Raw genomic sequence first — 12,216 nt, 5'->3', positions numbered from 1 at the left:
AGAGAGAGTGTGTGCCCCATGCACGAGCAGGGGAGGGGCAGAGGGAGAGGGAGAAAGAGAATCTCAAGCAGGCTCCAGGCTCAGCATGGATCCCAACTTGGGGCTGGATCTCACCACCGTGAGACATGACCTGAGCTGGAATCAAGAGTTGGACGCTTAACTGACTGAGCCACCCAGGTGCCCTGAAAGTTTTTTTTATTGTGAGCCAATGTTCTTACTAGTTATGGGTATATTCAGACTTGCTGTATCTTCATGATTCAGTCATGGTAGATTATATGTATCTAGGAATTTATCCATTTTTTTCCAGGTTATCCAGTTTCATGGTATATAATTATTCATAGTAGCCTCTTATGGACCCTTTTATTTCTGTAACATTAGTTATAGTGTTTCCTTTTTCATTTCTGATTTTATTTGAGACTCCTCTTTTTTCTTAGTCTAAAAGTTTATCAATTTTATTTATTTATTTCAATAAACCAACTATTTCATTGGTCTTTCTTGTTTTTCTATTCTATTTCATTTATATCCACTAATCTTTATCATTTTCTTCCTTCTGCCAACTTTGGGTTTAGTTTGTTCCTTGAGGCATAAATTAGGTCATATATTTGTGATCTTATTTTTGAATGTAGGACTATACTCTTCCCTCTTCATTACTACTTTTTCTTCATCTTGTTTTTGTCTCTCAAGATATTTTCTAATTTCTCTATTTCTTGTTGACCTATCGCTTGTTCAGAAGTGTTGTTTAATTTCTACATATTTGTGGATTTTCCAGTTTTCATTCTGCTGTTGATTTCTAATTTCATTGACCATAGTCAGAAAAGATACTTGGTGTGATTTTAGTCTTCTTAAATTTCATCCAGGTCCCCCTGCCTTTGAAGTTTTTATTTATTTTAATCTCTACACATAACATGGGACTCCAACTCATGACCCTGAGATCAAGAGTCATACGCTCTTCCAACTGAGCCAGCCAGGTGCCCCTTTTGCCTTTGACTATTTAAAAAAAAATTTTTTTTTTAACGTTTATTTATTTTTGAGACAGAGAGAGACAGAACATGAACGGGGAAGGGGCAGAGAGAGAGGGAGACACAGAATCGGAAGCAGGCTCCAGGCTCTGAGCCATCAGCCCAGAGCCTGACACGGTGCTCGAACTCACGGACCACAAGATCGTGACCTGAGCTGAAGTTGGATGCTTAACCGACTGAGCCACCCAGGCGCCCCTGCCTTTGACTATTGACAAAGACATTATAATGATGTCTCAGTGTGACATAATGTGTCTCAGTATGGATTTCTTTTGGAATACTTTGACTTCCTGAGTCTGCATGTCTGTTTCCTTCCCCAGATTTGGGAAGTTTTCATCCATTACTAATTTGAGTAAGTTTTCTTGTTCTTACTCACTTCTGCCTCTAGAATTCCCATAATGTGTATATTAGACCATTCCTTGGTGTTTCATAAGAACCTTAAGCTTTCTTTACTCTTTTCTATTCTCTTTTCTTTCTGCTCCTTTGATTGGATAATTTCAAAAAAATGTGTCTTTGAGTTCACTGATTCTTCTGCTTGCTCTAGTCTGTTGTTGACTACATCTATTAAAATTTTCAGTTCAGTTTTTACATTCTTCAGCTCCAGGATTTTCTTATTATTTCTCATATTTTGTCTCATTGGAATTCTCACTTTCATCATACATTGTTCTCCTGAGCTCATTGATCATTTTTATGACGTTTATTTAAAATTCCCTGTCAGGTAATTCCTCTACTTATATTTCATTAGGGTAATTTTCTGGAGCTTTGTTTCTTTGTTTGGATTGTGTTTCCCTGTTTCTTCATTTTCCTTGATTCTTTGTGTTGATATCTACATGTTAAAAAAAATGCCACTTGCCGCATTTATTATGTATTAGCCTCACACAAGAGAAGACCTTCACCAGTCAGAGCTTCTGTCAGCCTCTCAAACTTTTATGCTAATCCAAACCACTGTCTTTATTAGCGACCCCCAGGTGTCTAGAGTATGCCAGGTCCCATCAGTGCTCTGAAACAAGCACCAATTCCTCATATAGCATCTAAAGAAATTAGAACATTGGATGTGTGGTCCAGTTTCTTTCCCTCTCCAGAGAAAATGTGGGAGCTGGAATGTTTTGCCTGCTAGCTTTGCTCTGGAATGGGGGGAAGGGCTATGGCAAATGTTTACATACAGGTGTTACATGCAAAGATGGTTCAAATCCCCATCTTTGTTCTCATTGGCTCCCAGGTGTCTAGAATATGCCCGGTTCCATCAGCTCCAAGACAGAAGCCAGGCCCTAAGTAATCCCCCGAAATTTGGAACATTTGAAAACTGGGAGCTTTGTTTTTTCTCCCACTCGCTATGTACTAAACTAGGAGAAGAGCTGTGGTGCTTCCATGCTAGTTCAAATTGCCCCTTTGTTTTCTGTAGTCCCAGGGGCCCACTGTTTGCCAGGTCCCATCTGCACTCTGAGATAGTGCTGAGATAGAGATAGGTGAGATTGAAGTCAGTACCTTGGGTAGCTCCCAGAGAAGTTAGAAAATTGTTGCATTGTCCAGCTCATCTTCAAGGAGATGGTGGGAGCTAAAGTTTTCTATCCATTCGTTCTGCACTAGGCCAGGAGGAGGAGCTATGATAAGTTTGTATACTAGTTCAAACTACCTTCTTAATTCTTGGTGGCTCTCAAACATCTTGAATCTGCTGGGTTCCATCAGCACTCCAAGACTGGTGAGATAGAAGCCAGTACCTTAGTCAAACCCTAGAAAAGTTGGAATGTTTGACACACAGTCCACCTCTTACCTTCCCCAGGGAGAAGCTGAGAGCTGAAGTTTCTCTCCCATTCACTCTGTATTGAGCAGGGAAAGGAGCTGTGGTGAGTGCCTGCATACTAGTTCAAACCAGTGCTTTTGTTCTCTGTAGTCCTCAGGAGTCTAGGGTATAACAGGTCTAATCAAGGCTCCAGAATGGTCAGTTAGGCATCACTTAGAAAAGTTGAGTCATTGACTGCATTCCAACTTTTTTTTGTATTCAGGGAGAAGTTGGAAGCTGGAGGTTTCCTCCCAGTTTTATGGCGCTATGCCAGTACGGGGATCATGGTGAGAGAGGGTTTCTCCAGTTTTCCTACTAGTTTTAATATGTCTGGCTTCACACTTGCCTAGTATGTAGGATTCTCTTAGTTTCTTGATTTCTCACGAAGGGAACTTATCTATGTATTGGTATTGAGTTGATGTGTTTATTATGGGGGTCAGGAGAACCTAGCACTTATTATTCCATCATCTTGCTGATGTTACTCAAAATACTATTGATTTTTATAAGTTGATCTTTAATGTCTGGCAGTTTTTTATTCTCTTGATTTTTCTAGTTACATCATCATCATATTAAGGTTTTTCTAGTTAGATCATCATATTATTAGATTTATCACTTCTAATCCTCATACTTATTATTTCTTTGCTTATAATAATAGCTGGGACTGCCTTAATTGGTAACATTGGTAGTGGTAACATTTCTTTTTCCTGATCTAATGGGACCATATCTGAAGTTTCTTCAGGGGTGCCTGGGTGGCCCAGTTGGTTGAGTGTCCAACTTTGGCTCAGGTCATGATCTCGTGGTTTGTGGGTTTGAGCCCCACATTGGGCTCTGTGCTGACAGCTCAGAGCCTGGAGCCTGCTTCAAGTTCTGTGTCTCCCTCTCTCTTTCATAACTTTTACCAAGTTACAGCTATTACTTTGCAGGGCTGATTTGCTCAGAGTTATCATAAATAGGTCTTGGCCACATCCTATACTTTTTCTGTATCTGTCAAAGATGATCATGGTAGTTTGTAGTCTTATTTCAACAACAGTTGTACCCTCTGTTGTATGGCCATTTTGACCTGTGAGTCCATGTTCCCAAGAGATTATCAATCACCTTGTCTGGCAGTGTGCCTGGGGTAGGGCCAAGAGGTAGACCCAGGTCTGTGTCCCTCTAGGTAGATATAAGAAGTGGGCGGAGATAAGCTCAGGATGATGAGCCCTAAGACCTAAGGGTTCACTGGTGATAACTTTTATTTGCTACTGCTCCTGTAAGTAATTCTTCTTATCAGGGTTTGATCTTTCAACATTTACAAAGCAGCAGCATCTACGGAAGAGTATGTTTTCCCTTTTGTAATCCACCAGCTCTTGGGTTTTTTTCTTTAAGTTTTTTTTTTGTTAACATTTATTCATTATTGAGAGAGAGAGAGAGAGAGAGCACAAGCATGGGAGGGGCAGAGAGAGGGGGAGACACAGAATCTGAAGCAGGCTTCAGGCTCTGAGCTGTCAGCGCAGAGCCCAACACGGGGCTTGAACCCACAAGCAGTGAGACCATGACCTGAGCTGAAGTTGGACTCCCAACTGACTGAGCCACCCAGGTGCCCTGCTCTTGGGGTTTTAATAGCTTAGGAGGTAGAGGAGCATATGCCTGAGAGCAGGTGATCAGCCATATTCTTCTATCCACAGGTTTTTTTCTTTGCCATTAGGTTATCCTACTTATTCAGCAACTTGAGCAGAGTTGCCATCAATTCCTGTGGTAAAGACATAGGCTGCCGTGGTCCCAAGGAAGTTCAGGGAAAGGCTAAATCAGAGTTTAAAGACTTTACTACCAGGCTAGCCTCTCCTTGCCTCCTGTTACCATCTATCTAGGCAAGTAGCTCCATCCTCAAACACACACAAGTTTGTATAAGTCTTCAGTCTCCCTAAGATATTTCATAATTTGCCTCAGTTCCACAAAACCAAATTCTCTGTAATTTCTCCAAGGTCAATTGAGAAAGGAAGCCAGAATTTTGTGCACAGAATTTAGAGAGGAATTTGGGGGTTTTTAAAAATACTTTTTCATGATTATATTTTTGATTTCTAAGAACTTTGTGTGTATATGTTAGTGTTCCTTTGTGTTCCTTTGTTTGGCATCTTATGCCTGTTTAATTCTCTTATCTCTCTGAGGTTATTCATTATATGTTTTGACCTTTTCTTCTGTTCCTTGCATTGATTGTTCCCTCACAGATACTTTGTTCTGTTTTAGGCTCCTTTTCATGTTGAAAAACATTTCTCAAATGTCTTATAAACAATGGCTTACTGCTCATTTTTAAGTATGACATACTGAAAAGATGATTGGAACTTCTGTGTAGTAGGGATTGGGTCTTGTTTACTTTAGGATGATCTGGTTGGGTTAATATACTGAGGACTGCCCACTTTTGGTAATATGGTCTTTTCCCTTGTGCATAATTTTCCCATCAGAAGGGACTTTTACTTTCATTACTAATTGAGGGAGTTATGAGCTTATTATTGGCATTCTGAGAGTGAAATTGGGATGAAATGAACAGGATTATTTCAGTATTGTGGCTTTCACAAATTCTCTGATATCAAATGGCTGTCTTACACTTCAATTAAATTCTGACACTACCTGGAATTAACATCAGATTCCACAGGTTAAAGGGCAAGGTACCCAACAAGATTGCCCTTAGTTCAGACACCAGTTGCAACTGGGATCCCCAGGCTACCCATACTTCTGCCTGGCTGACTGTAAATTTAGAGTTTCATACAACTCCTCAGGTTTGATAATTCACTAGAACAACTCATAAATTCATGAAAAGCACTGTACTTACGATTACCATTTTATATAAAAGAGACAGTGAACAGCCAGCTGAAAAGGTACATAGGGCAAATTCTAGGAGGTACCAAGCATAGGAAATTCTGTGCCCATGTAGTCAAGGTATGCCACCTTCCTTGTACATCATACAGTCTAGGAAGCTTCCCTTAATCCTTGCTCTGAGTTTTTATTGGGGTTTGATTATGTGGTCATGAGTGGTCAAGACTAGTTTCAGTGAATCCCCAATATATCAGGCTCTATCACCTGCCTACCATTCTTGCCTATATCATTTGGCACCTTAGACTTCCTGTAGGCTATACCCTAATGTGAATTTGCAACAGCACACTCTTTGCACAGTCTCTGACTGCACCTCCACCCATTTATACATTTCAACACATTTGTTCCTCAAGTCTTTTTTTTTAATTGTTTATTTTTCAAAGAGAGAGCATGAGTGGGGGAGGGATAGAGAGAGAGGGAGACAGAGGATCCGAAGCAGGCTTGGTGCTGACAGCAGCAAGGCCTGATGTGGGGCTTGAACTCATGAACCGTGAGATCATGACTTGAGCCAAAGTCGGATGCTTAACTGACTGAGCCACCGAGGTGCCCTCCTCAGTAATCTTTTTATTCAGGACAGACAACTGTCCACAAATTACAAGACATATAGTATGATGTTGTGTGTAAGGGATATATGCTTATGAGCATGTATATATGCTTAGAATCACTGTATATAATAGAGGGTGGCCCTGAACAGGGTGTATTTACAGAAGTTTCAAGTGATTCTGATTCACATCAGTATTTCAAGATAGAGATTATTTATTTCCCTAATCACCCTCTTGAATTTCCTGTTGGCTCTCCTCAATGTCCATGCTTTCGTTATCAATTTTAAAAATTGCTTAGCTGTATTTGAGAGTTGTTTAAGCATTTACTTTCCTAGATATTATTTTTACCTTAATCTTTTTTTGAAGTTTTAATCTTTTCCAAGATAGGATAAATGAACATACACATTTTGATTTTCTTTCAGATCTGGAATCCATGTGTGAGACCAAGATATTATCTCTAAAGAAGAGACATTTTAGTCAAGTAATATTTACCCATGAAGACATGCCCACTTTTATTCAGCCCACATTCCTCACTCCACATCAAAAAACTGTTAATGAAGAGAAACCCTGTGAATGTAAGATATGTGGAAAGGCCTTTAATCAGAACTCACAATTTATTCAACATCAGAGAACTCATTCTGCTGAAAAAAACTACAAATGTAAAGAGTGTGGGAAGTCCTTTAGTCGTGGCTCGCTTGTTACTCGACATCAGAGGATTCATACTGGTGAAAAACCCTATGAATGTAAGGAATGTGGCAAGGCTTTTAGTTGTAGTTCATATTTTTCTCAACATCAGAGGATTCACACTGGTGAGAAACCCTATGAATGTAAGGAATGTGGAAAAGCCTTTAATTATTGCTCAAACCTCAACGATCATCAGAGAATTCACACTGGTGAGAAACCTTATGAATGTAAAGTATGTGGAAAAGCCTTTACTAAGAGTTCACAGCTCTTTCCACATCTGAGAATTCATACTGGTGAGAAACCTTATGAATGTAAAGAATGTGGGAAAGCCTTTACTCAACACTCAAGGCTTATTCAACATCAGAGAATACATACTGGTGAGAAACCTTATGAATGTAAGGAATGTGGGAAGGCCTTTAGTAGTGCCTCAACACTTACTAACCATCACAGAATTCATGCAGGCAAGAAACTCTATGAATGTAAGGAATGTGGAAAGGCCTTTATTCAGAGCTCAGAACTTATTCAACATCAGAGAATCCATACAGATGAAAAACCTTATGAATGTAATGAATGTGGGAAGGCCTTTAATAAAGGTTCAAACCTTACTAGACATCAAAGAATTCACACTGGTGAGAAACCCTTTGACTGTAAGGAATGTGGAAAGGCCTTTGGTAGTCGTTCTGACCTTATTCGCCATGAAGGAATTCATACTGGGTGAAAGATAAGCTCTGTTCATAATCTTTGTAATAAGATCTTAAAAATAGGTAATGGAAAAAAAAATAAAGCAGTGTAGTAGTTTTTTGAGCTACTATAACCATATCAAGTACCTCAAAATTGGGTGACTTAAAACAACATAAATGTATTCTCTCACAGTTTTGAAGCTTTGAAATCCAAAATTAAAGTTGTTGCTAAGGTTGGTTCCTTCTGAGAACTTTGAAGAAGAATCTGTTCCATGTCCCTCTCCTGCCTTCTGATAACAACAATCTTTGACATTCCTTGTCGTGTAATGCATCACTCCAGTCTCTGCCTCCATCTTCACATTGCATTCTCCCTATGTATATCGGTCTCTGTCTTGTTTAAGAGGAGACTCATACAGGACATGAGTCCTATTGGATTAGGGCACACCCCGATGACCTTATCTTAACTGATTACATCTGCAAAGACCTTATTTCCATGTAGGATCACATTCACAAGTGCCAGGGGTTAGGGCTTCAACATAGTTTAACCCATAACACTGTTAACATTGTTTTTCTAACATATTTGTAATTTTCTTTTATACATAACTTGTTAAATGTATTCTAAAATGTAAATTCAAGGTTTAAATTATACCTGCCTTCCCTCCAAAAAAGATTCTGTCCCAAACTACTTCTTAAATAATTCTTTCCTCCCCATTGTTTTATTCTGCTTCTTGGTTATACATTGTGTTTATATTGGCTTCATTTTAGAGCCATCTTTTCTATTGCTCTGACCTATAGATCTGGTACTACCAATACTACACTGTAAGTCCTGTTAATAGGCTATCTTTTAATTCCTGGCAAAATTATAACTTTGTTTTTGAAGGCAGCTCTGTTCTTTCTCCCTTTGGTAACACCCATATTTTCATGTTGTAAAAAACACACAAAGGAAATAAATAGATTATCTGTAAGCCTTCCAAACAGAAATTACTACTTTCATATTATTACAACATATCCTTCCAGGCTTTCTTAGTGTAATCTGATGTGCATGCCGTACCATAACCTGCTTCTATCATGCTACTGTTTCAGTAAGTATAAATATTTATTTATCATTATTTTTAATGGTATCATAATCTTTTCTATGGTAGATTATCATTTTGCTAAATACTACTGACATACTTAATGGTGCTCACTGAAATTTTACAGTTATAAAAATTGCCTTTTAAATACAAATTTAGTGCTATCTTATTTTGTTTTGTTTTCTTTAAAAACATTACGTTTCAGTATCAAAATAACTGATCAGTATTTCTCCTTGTAAACCATATCCCTCATTGTAACCACTGATACCAATTTGTCTTTTAATCTTCCAGACCTTTTTTTAAAAACTATATTTGTTTATAAATATGTGCACACACAACCAAATACCTAAATATTTCAATACTTGTAGAAAAGTTAGTGCTGCTTTGTAATTTTATATGTGTGTGAATATACATACACATATACACACACACTAATGTGCGTGTTGGATTGCTGCAAGGATTAAATGAGTTAAGAAATGTAAAATGGGTGGGATTGTTACTAACATATAGTAACTATCTAGCAAATGCTATTTTAATACTAGTATCAATATCTTCACCATTATTATTATCATTTGTAGAAAGGATGTTAACCATGTAATACACCTTAATTGACATCAAAGAATTCATAATGAGAAAGACCAGTGGGTGTAATGTTTGGTGAAAAGCTTCGCACCAACATTTATTCTTTATTCAGCATGAAGTTTAAAAAGGAAAAGGGGTGCCTGGGTGGCTCAGTCAGTTGGGCCTCTGACTCTTCATTTCATCTCAGGTCATGATCCCAGGGTTTTGGGGTCAGGCCCCACATCAAGTCTGAGCTGAGTATGGAGCCTGCTTAGGATTCTTTCTCTCTCTCTCTGCCCCCTCCCCTGCTTGTGCTCGCTCTCTCTCTCTCTCTCTCTCTCTCTCAAACAACAACAACAACAACAACAACAAATAGTGGGGGTGCCTGGGTGGCTCAGTCAGTTAAGCATCTGACTCTTGGTTTAAGCTCAGATCATGAGCTCACAGTTCATGGGATCTATTCTGCGTCTGTGCACTTTCAGCACAGGGCCTGCTTGGGATTCTCTTCCTCTCTACCCCTCCCCTGCAGACTCTCTCTCAAAACAAACAAACAAACAAACAAACAACTATTAAAAAAGGAAAAAAAAATGTATAAAAGTCAAGAAAGAAAAAGAATGATTAAGACTACATTCACACCTATATTTCATGCTGCACAATAATTTTATGCCCATCAAAAACTATTTACATATTGAGAATAACAATTCATTTATCAAAAAAGCAGAGAAAACATGAAATATTTACTCAATCACTTTCCCTCCAAAGTAGAACATATGTAGGTCACATTCTTTTTCAAAATGGGAAAAACTAAAATATGATAGCCAACCATATCTGAATATTGATAATACCCTTCCAAGTAACATGAATCAGAAGTAAATCAATCCCTGAATATATTTAAATGAATGAGAATGAACACATTACATAGAAAAACCTGAAAGCAGCTAAATCTATATTCAAATAATATATAGCCCATAGGCATGCTGATTTTTTTTTCAAGTTTTTATTTAAATTCCAGTTAACATACACTGTAATATTAGTTTCAGGTGTAAAATTTAGTAATTCATTACTCATAACACCCAGTACTCATCACAAGTGCCCTCCTTAGTACCTATCACCCATTTATTTAATCCATCTCTCTGCCCACCTTCCCTCCAGTACCCTTAGTTTGGTTTCTATAGTTAAGAGTCTGTTTTCTGGTTTTAGGCATGCTGATGTTTAAATAGCAAGAGATTATTAATAAATGAACTAAATGTACAAGACTAAAAGCAAGAATAACAGCAAGCTACATTCAAATATAGAAAAGATACTAGTAAAAATAAAAATAATTCAAGGAAAATAAAATTATTTCTTTGACAAAAAATACATATAGACAAAAACATTGGTAATTCTGATGGGGGAAAAGAAGGACAAATGAATACATTAAATATGGACATGATTAGGAGATTATCACATTTACTAATGTCTGGAAATCTGGACAAAGTATGTGGTATTTGTAGGAAAATGTAATTTGTCAGAATTAAGAAGAGATGTAAACCCTTAATAGACTAAAATGATAAATGCAGGGGGAAAAATGTTTTAATGTAGGCAAATAGCTCCACTTAAAGAGATCACCAGGCCAGATAATTTTATTGGCAAAATCTATCAAATATTCAAGGAATTTCTAAATCAAATGAAGTAAGAAGCTTGCCATTTGTTGCTGTGAATCTTCCATATTCCTGATGTCAAAATAATTAGATCACAAAAATATAATTTAGTGTCATATAGTACTAAGAGTGTACAAATTTATTCTAGCAGTCTATTAATACAAATGTTCACCACAGTCTGAACACATTACCTGAACTCAAACCTTAGATAAAACCTTAACTATCACACTGTAAATCGGGATAGCAAATTAATCTAGACCACTGACTGTTTTTGTATGGCCTGTAAGCTAAGAATGGGTTTTACATTTTAAAGTGGTTAAAATTAAAAAAAAAAATACATAACATGAAATTATATGAAATTGAATTTCAGTGTTCATAAATAAAGTCATTAAAACAGAACTATGTACATTCACATATTGTCTGGCTGCTTTCACACTACAAAACAATTGAGTACCTCTGATAAGACCAAGTGGTTTGCAAAGCCTATAATATTTACTATCTGGCCCATTACAGAAAAAGTTTGTCAACTCTTGCTCTAGTCATTTCCTAAAAAAAAGCATTGATTTGGTTAGCATAGTATTCTATGTTATCCAAACCCAGAAAACAAGTAGGTTTTGGGTAGGGAGGGATTCTTGAAATGCAACAAAAGATAATTCTGTGGAAATTCTGGATTTTGTATATCTAAACTCCGTAACAGGAGTGCCTGGGTGTGACTCAGTCAGTTAAGCGTCTGACTTCAGCTCAGGTCATGATCTCACAGTTTGTGAGTTCAAGCCCCACATAGGTCTCACTGCTGTCAGTGCAGAACCCACCTTGGATCCTCTGTCCCCCTCTCTTTGTCTCTCTCCCCTCATGCTTGTGCTCTTTCTCTCTCTCTCTCTCTCTCCAAAATAAACATTAAGAAAACATAACAATTGAGAATTTGACCAAGTCCCAGCATCATCTTTTATAAAATATTTTTATTAAAACAATGTTATATGCTATAATAAAATCAATGTGGATATAATGAGTGACTTTATGAGTTAAAATACCATGTCTGCATTTTAATTATTATAGCCTTATAATCCTACATCTCATAATGCACAGCAGCATATCAAAACAATACACTTAGGGGAAAAAAAGACAAAACTCTCATTTAACTGGCTTATATGAGCATGATCCAAACTAATTTGAACATGAAATCCTATTTGCTCCTAATTGCTGTTATTAGCATCTTTGGGAAGTGTATACACTTGGAAAATGTTTTGGGTTTCTGTTTTTGGCAAAAATCATGAAAGGTGAAAGGGAATTTATTACAGATAAGCTAGGAATTTGGGGATGGAGTATTTTCCATCTCCCGAATATCAGGCACTACAAGATAGCACCTGGAAGCCATTAAAAATACTAAGATACC

General features: G+C 37.5%; 1 protein-coding gene across 5 annotated transcripts in view; it reads left to right on the top strand.

The window, feature by feature from the left end:
• ZNF829 (zinc finger protein 829) overlaps positions 1 to 11,701 on the top strand; it is a 28,590-nt gene extending 16,889 nt beyond the window's left edge. For all 5 annotated transcript variants that reach the window (XM_060652161.3, XM_060652163.3, XM_060652160.3 and 2 more), the window contains exon 5: positions 6,608 to 11,701. In XM_060652161.3, coding sequence (XP_060508144.1) covers positions 6,608 to 7,587 — 980 coding nt within the window. In that variant the 3' untranslated portion in view covers positions 7,588 to 11,701. The remainder of the gene's footprint in view (positions 1 to 6,607) is intronic.
• Positions 11,702 to 12,216: the final 515 nt, after the last annotated feature.

This window comes from Panthera onca, chromosome E2, assembly GCF_046562875.1.
Source record: "Panthera onca isolate mPanOnc1 chromosome E2, mPanOnc1 haplotype 2, whole genome shotgun sequence".
In the NCBI taxonomy this organism is placed as follows: domain Eukaryota; kingdom Metazoa; phylum Chordata; class Mammalia; order Carnivora; family Felidae; genus Panthera; species Panthera onca.
Note: the sequence above shows the minus strand (reverse complement) of the source record. Positions and strands in the feature narration are given on the sequence as shown.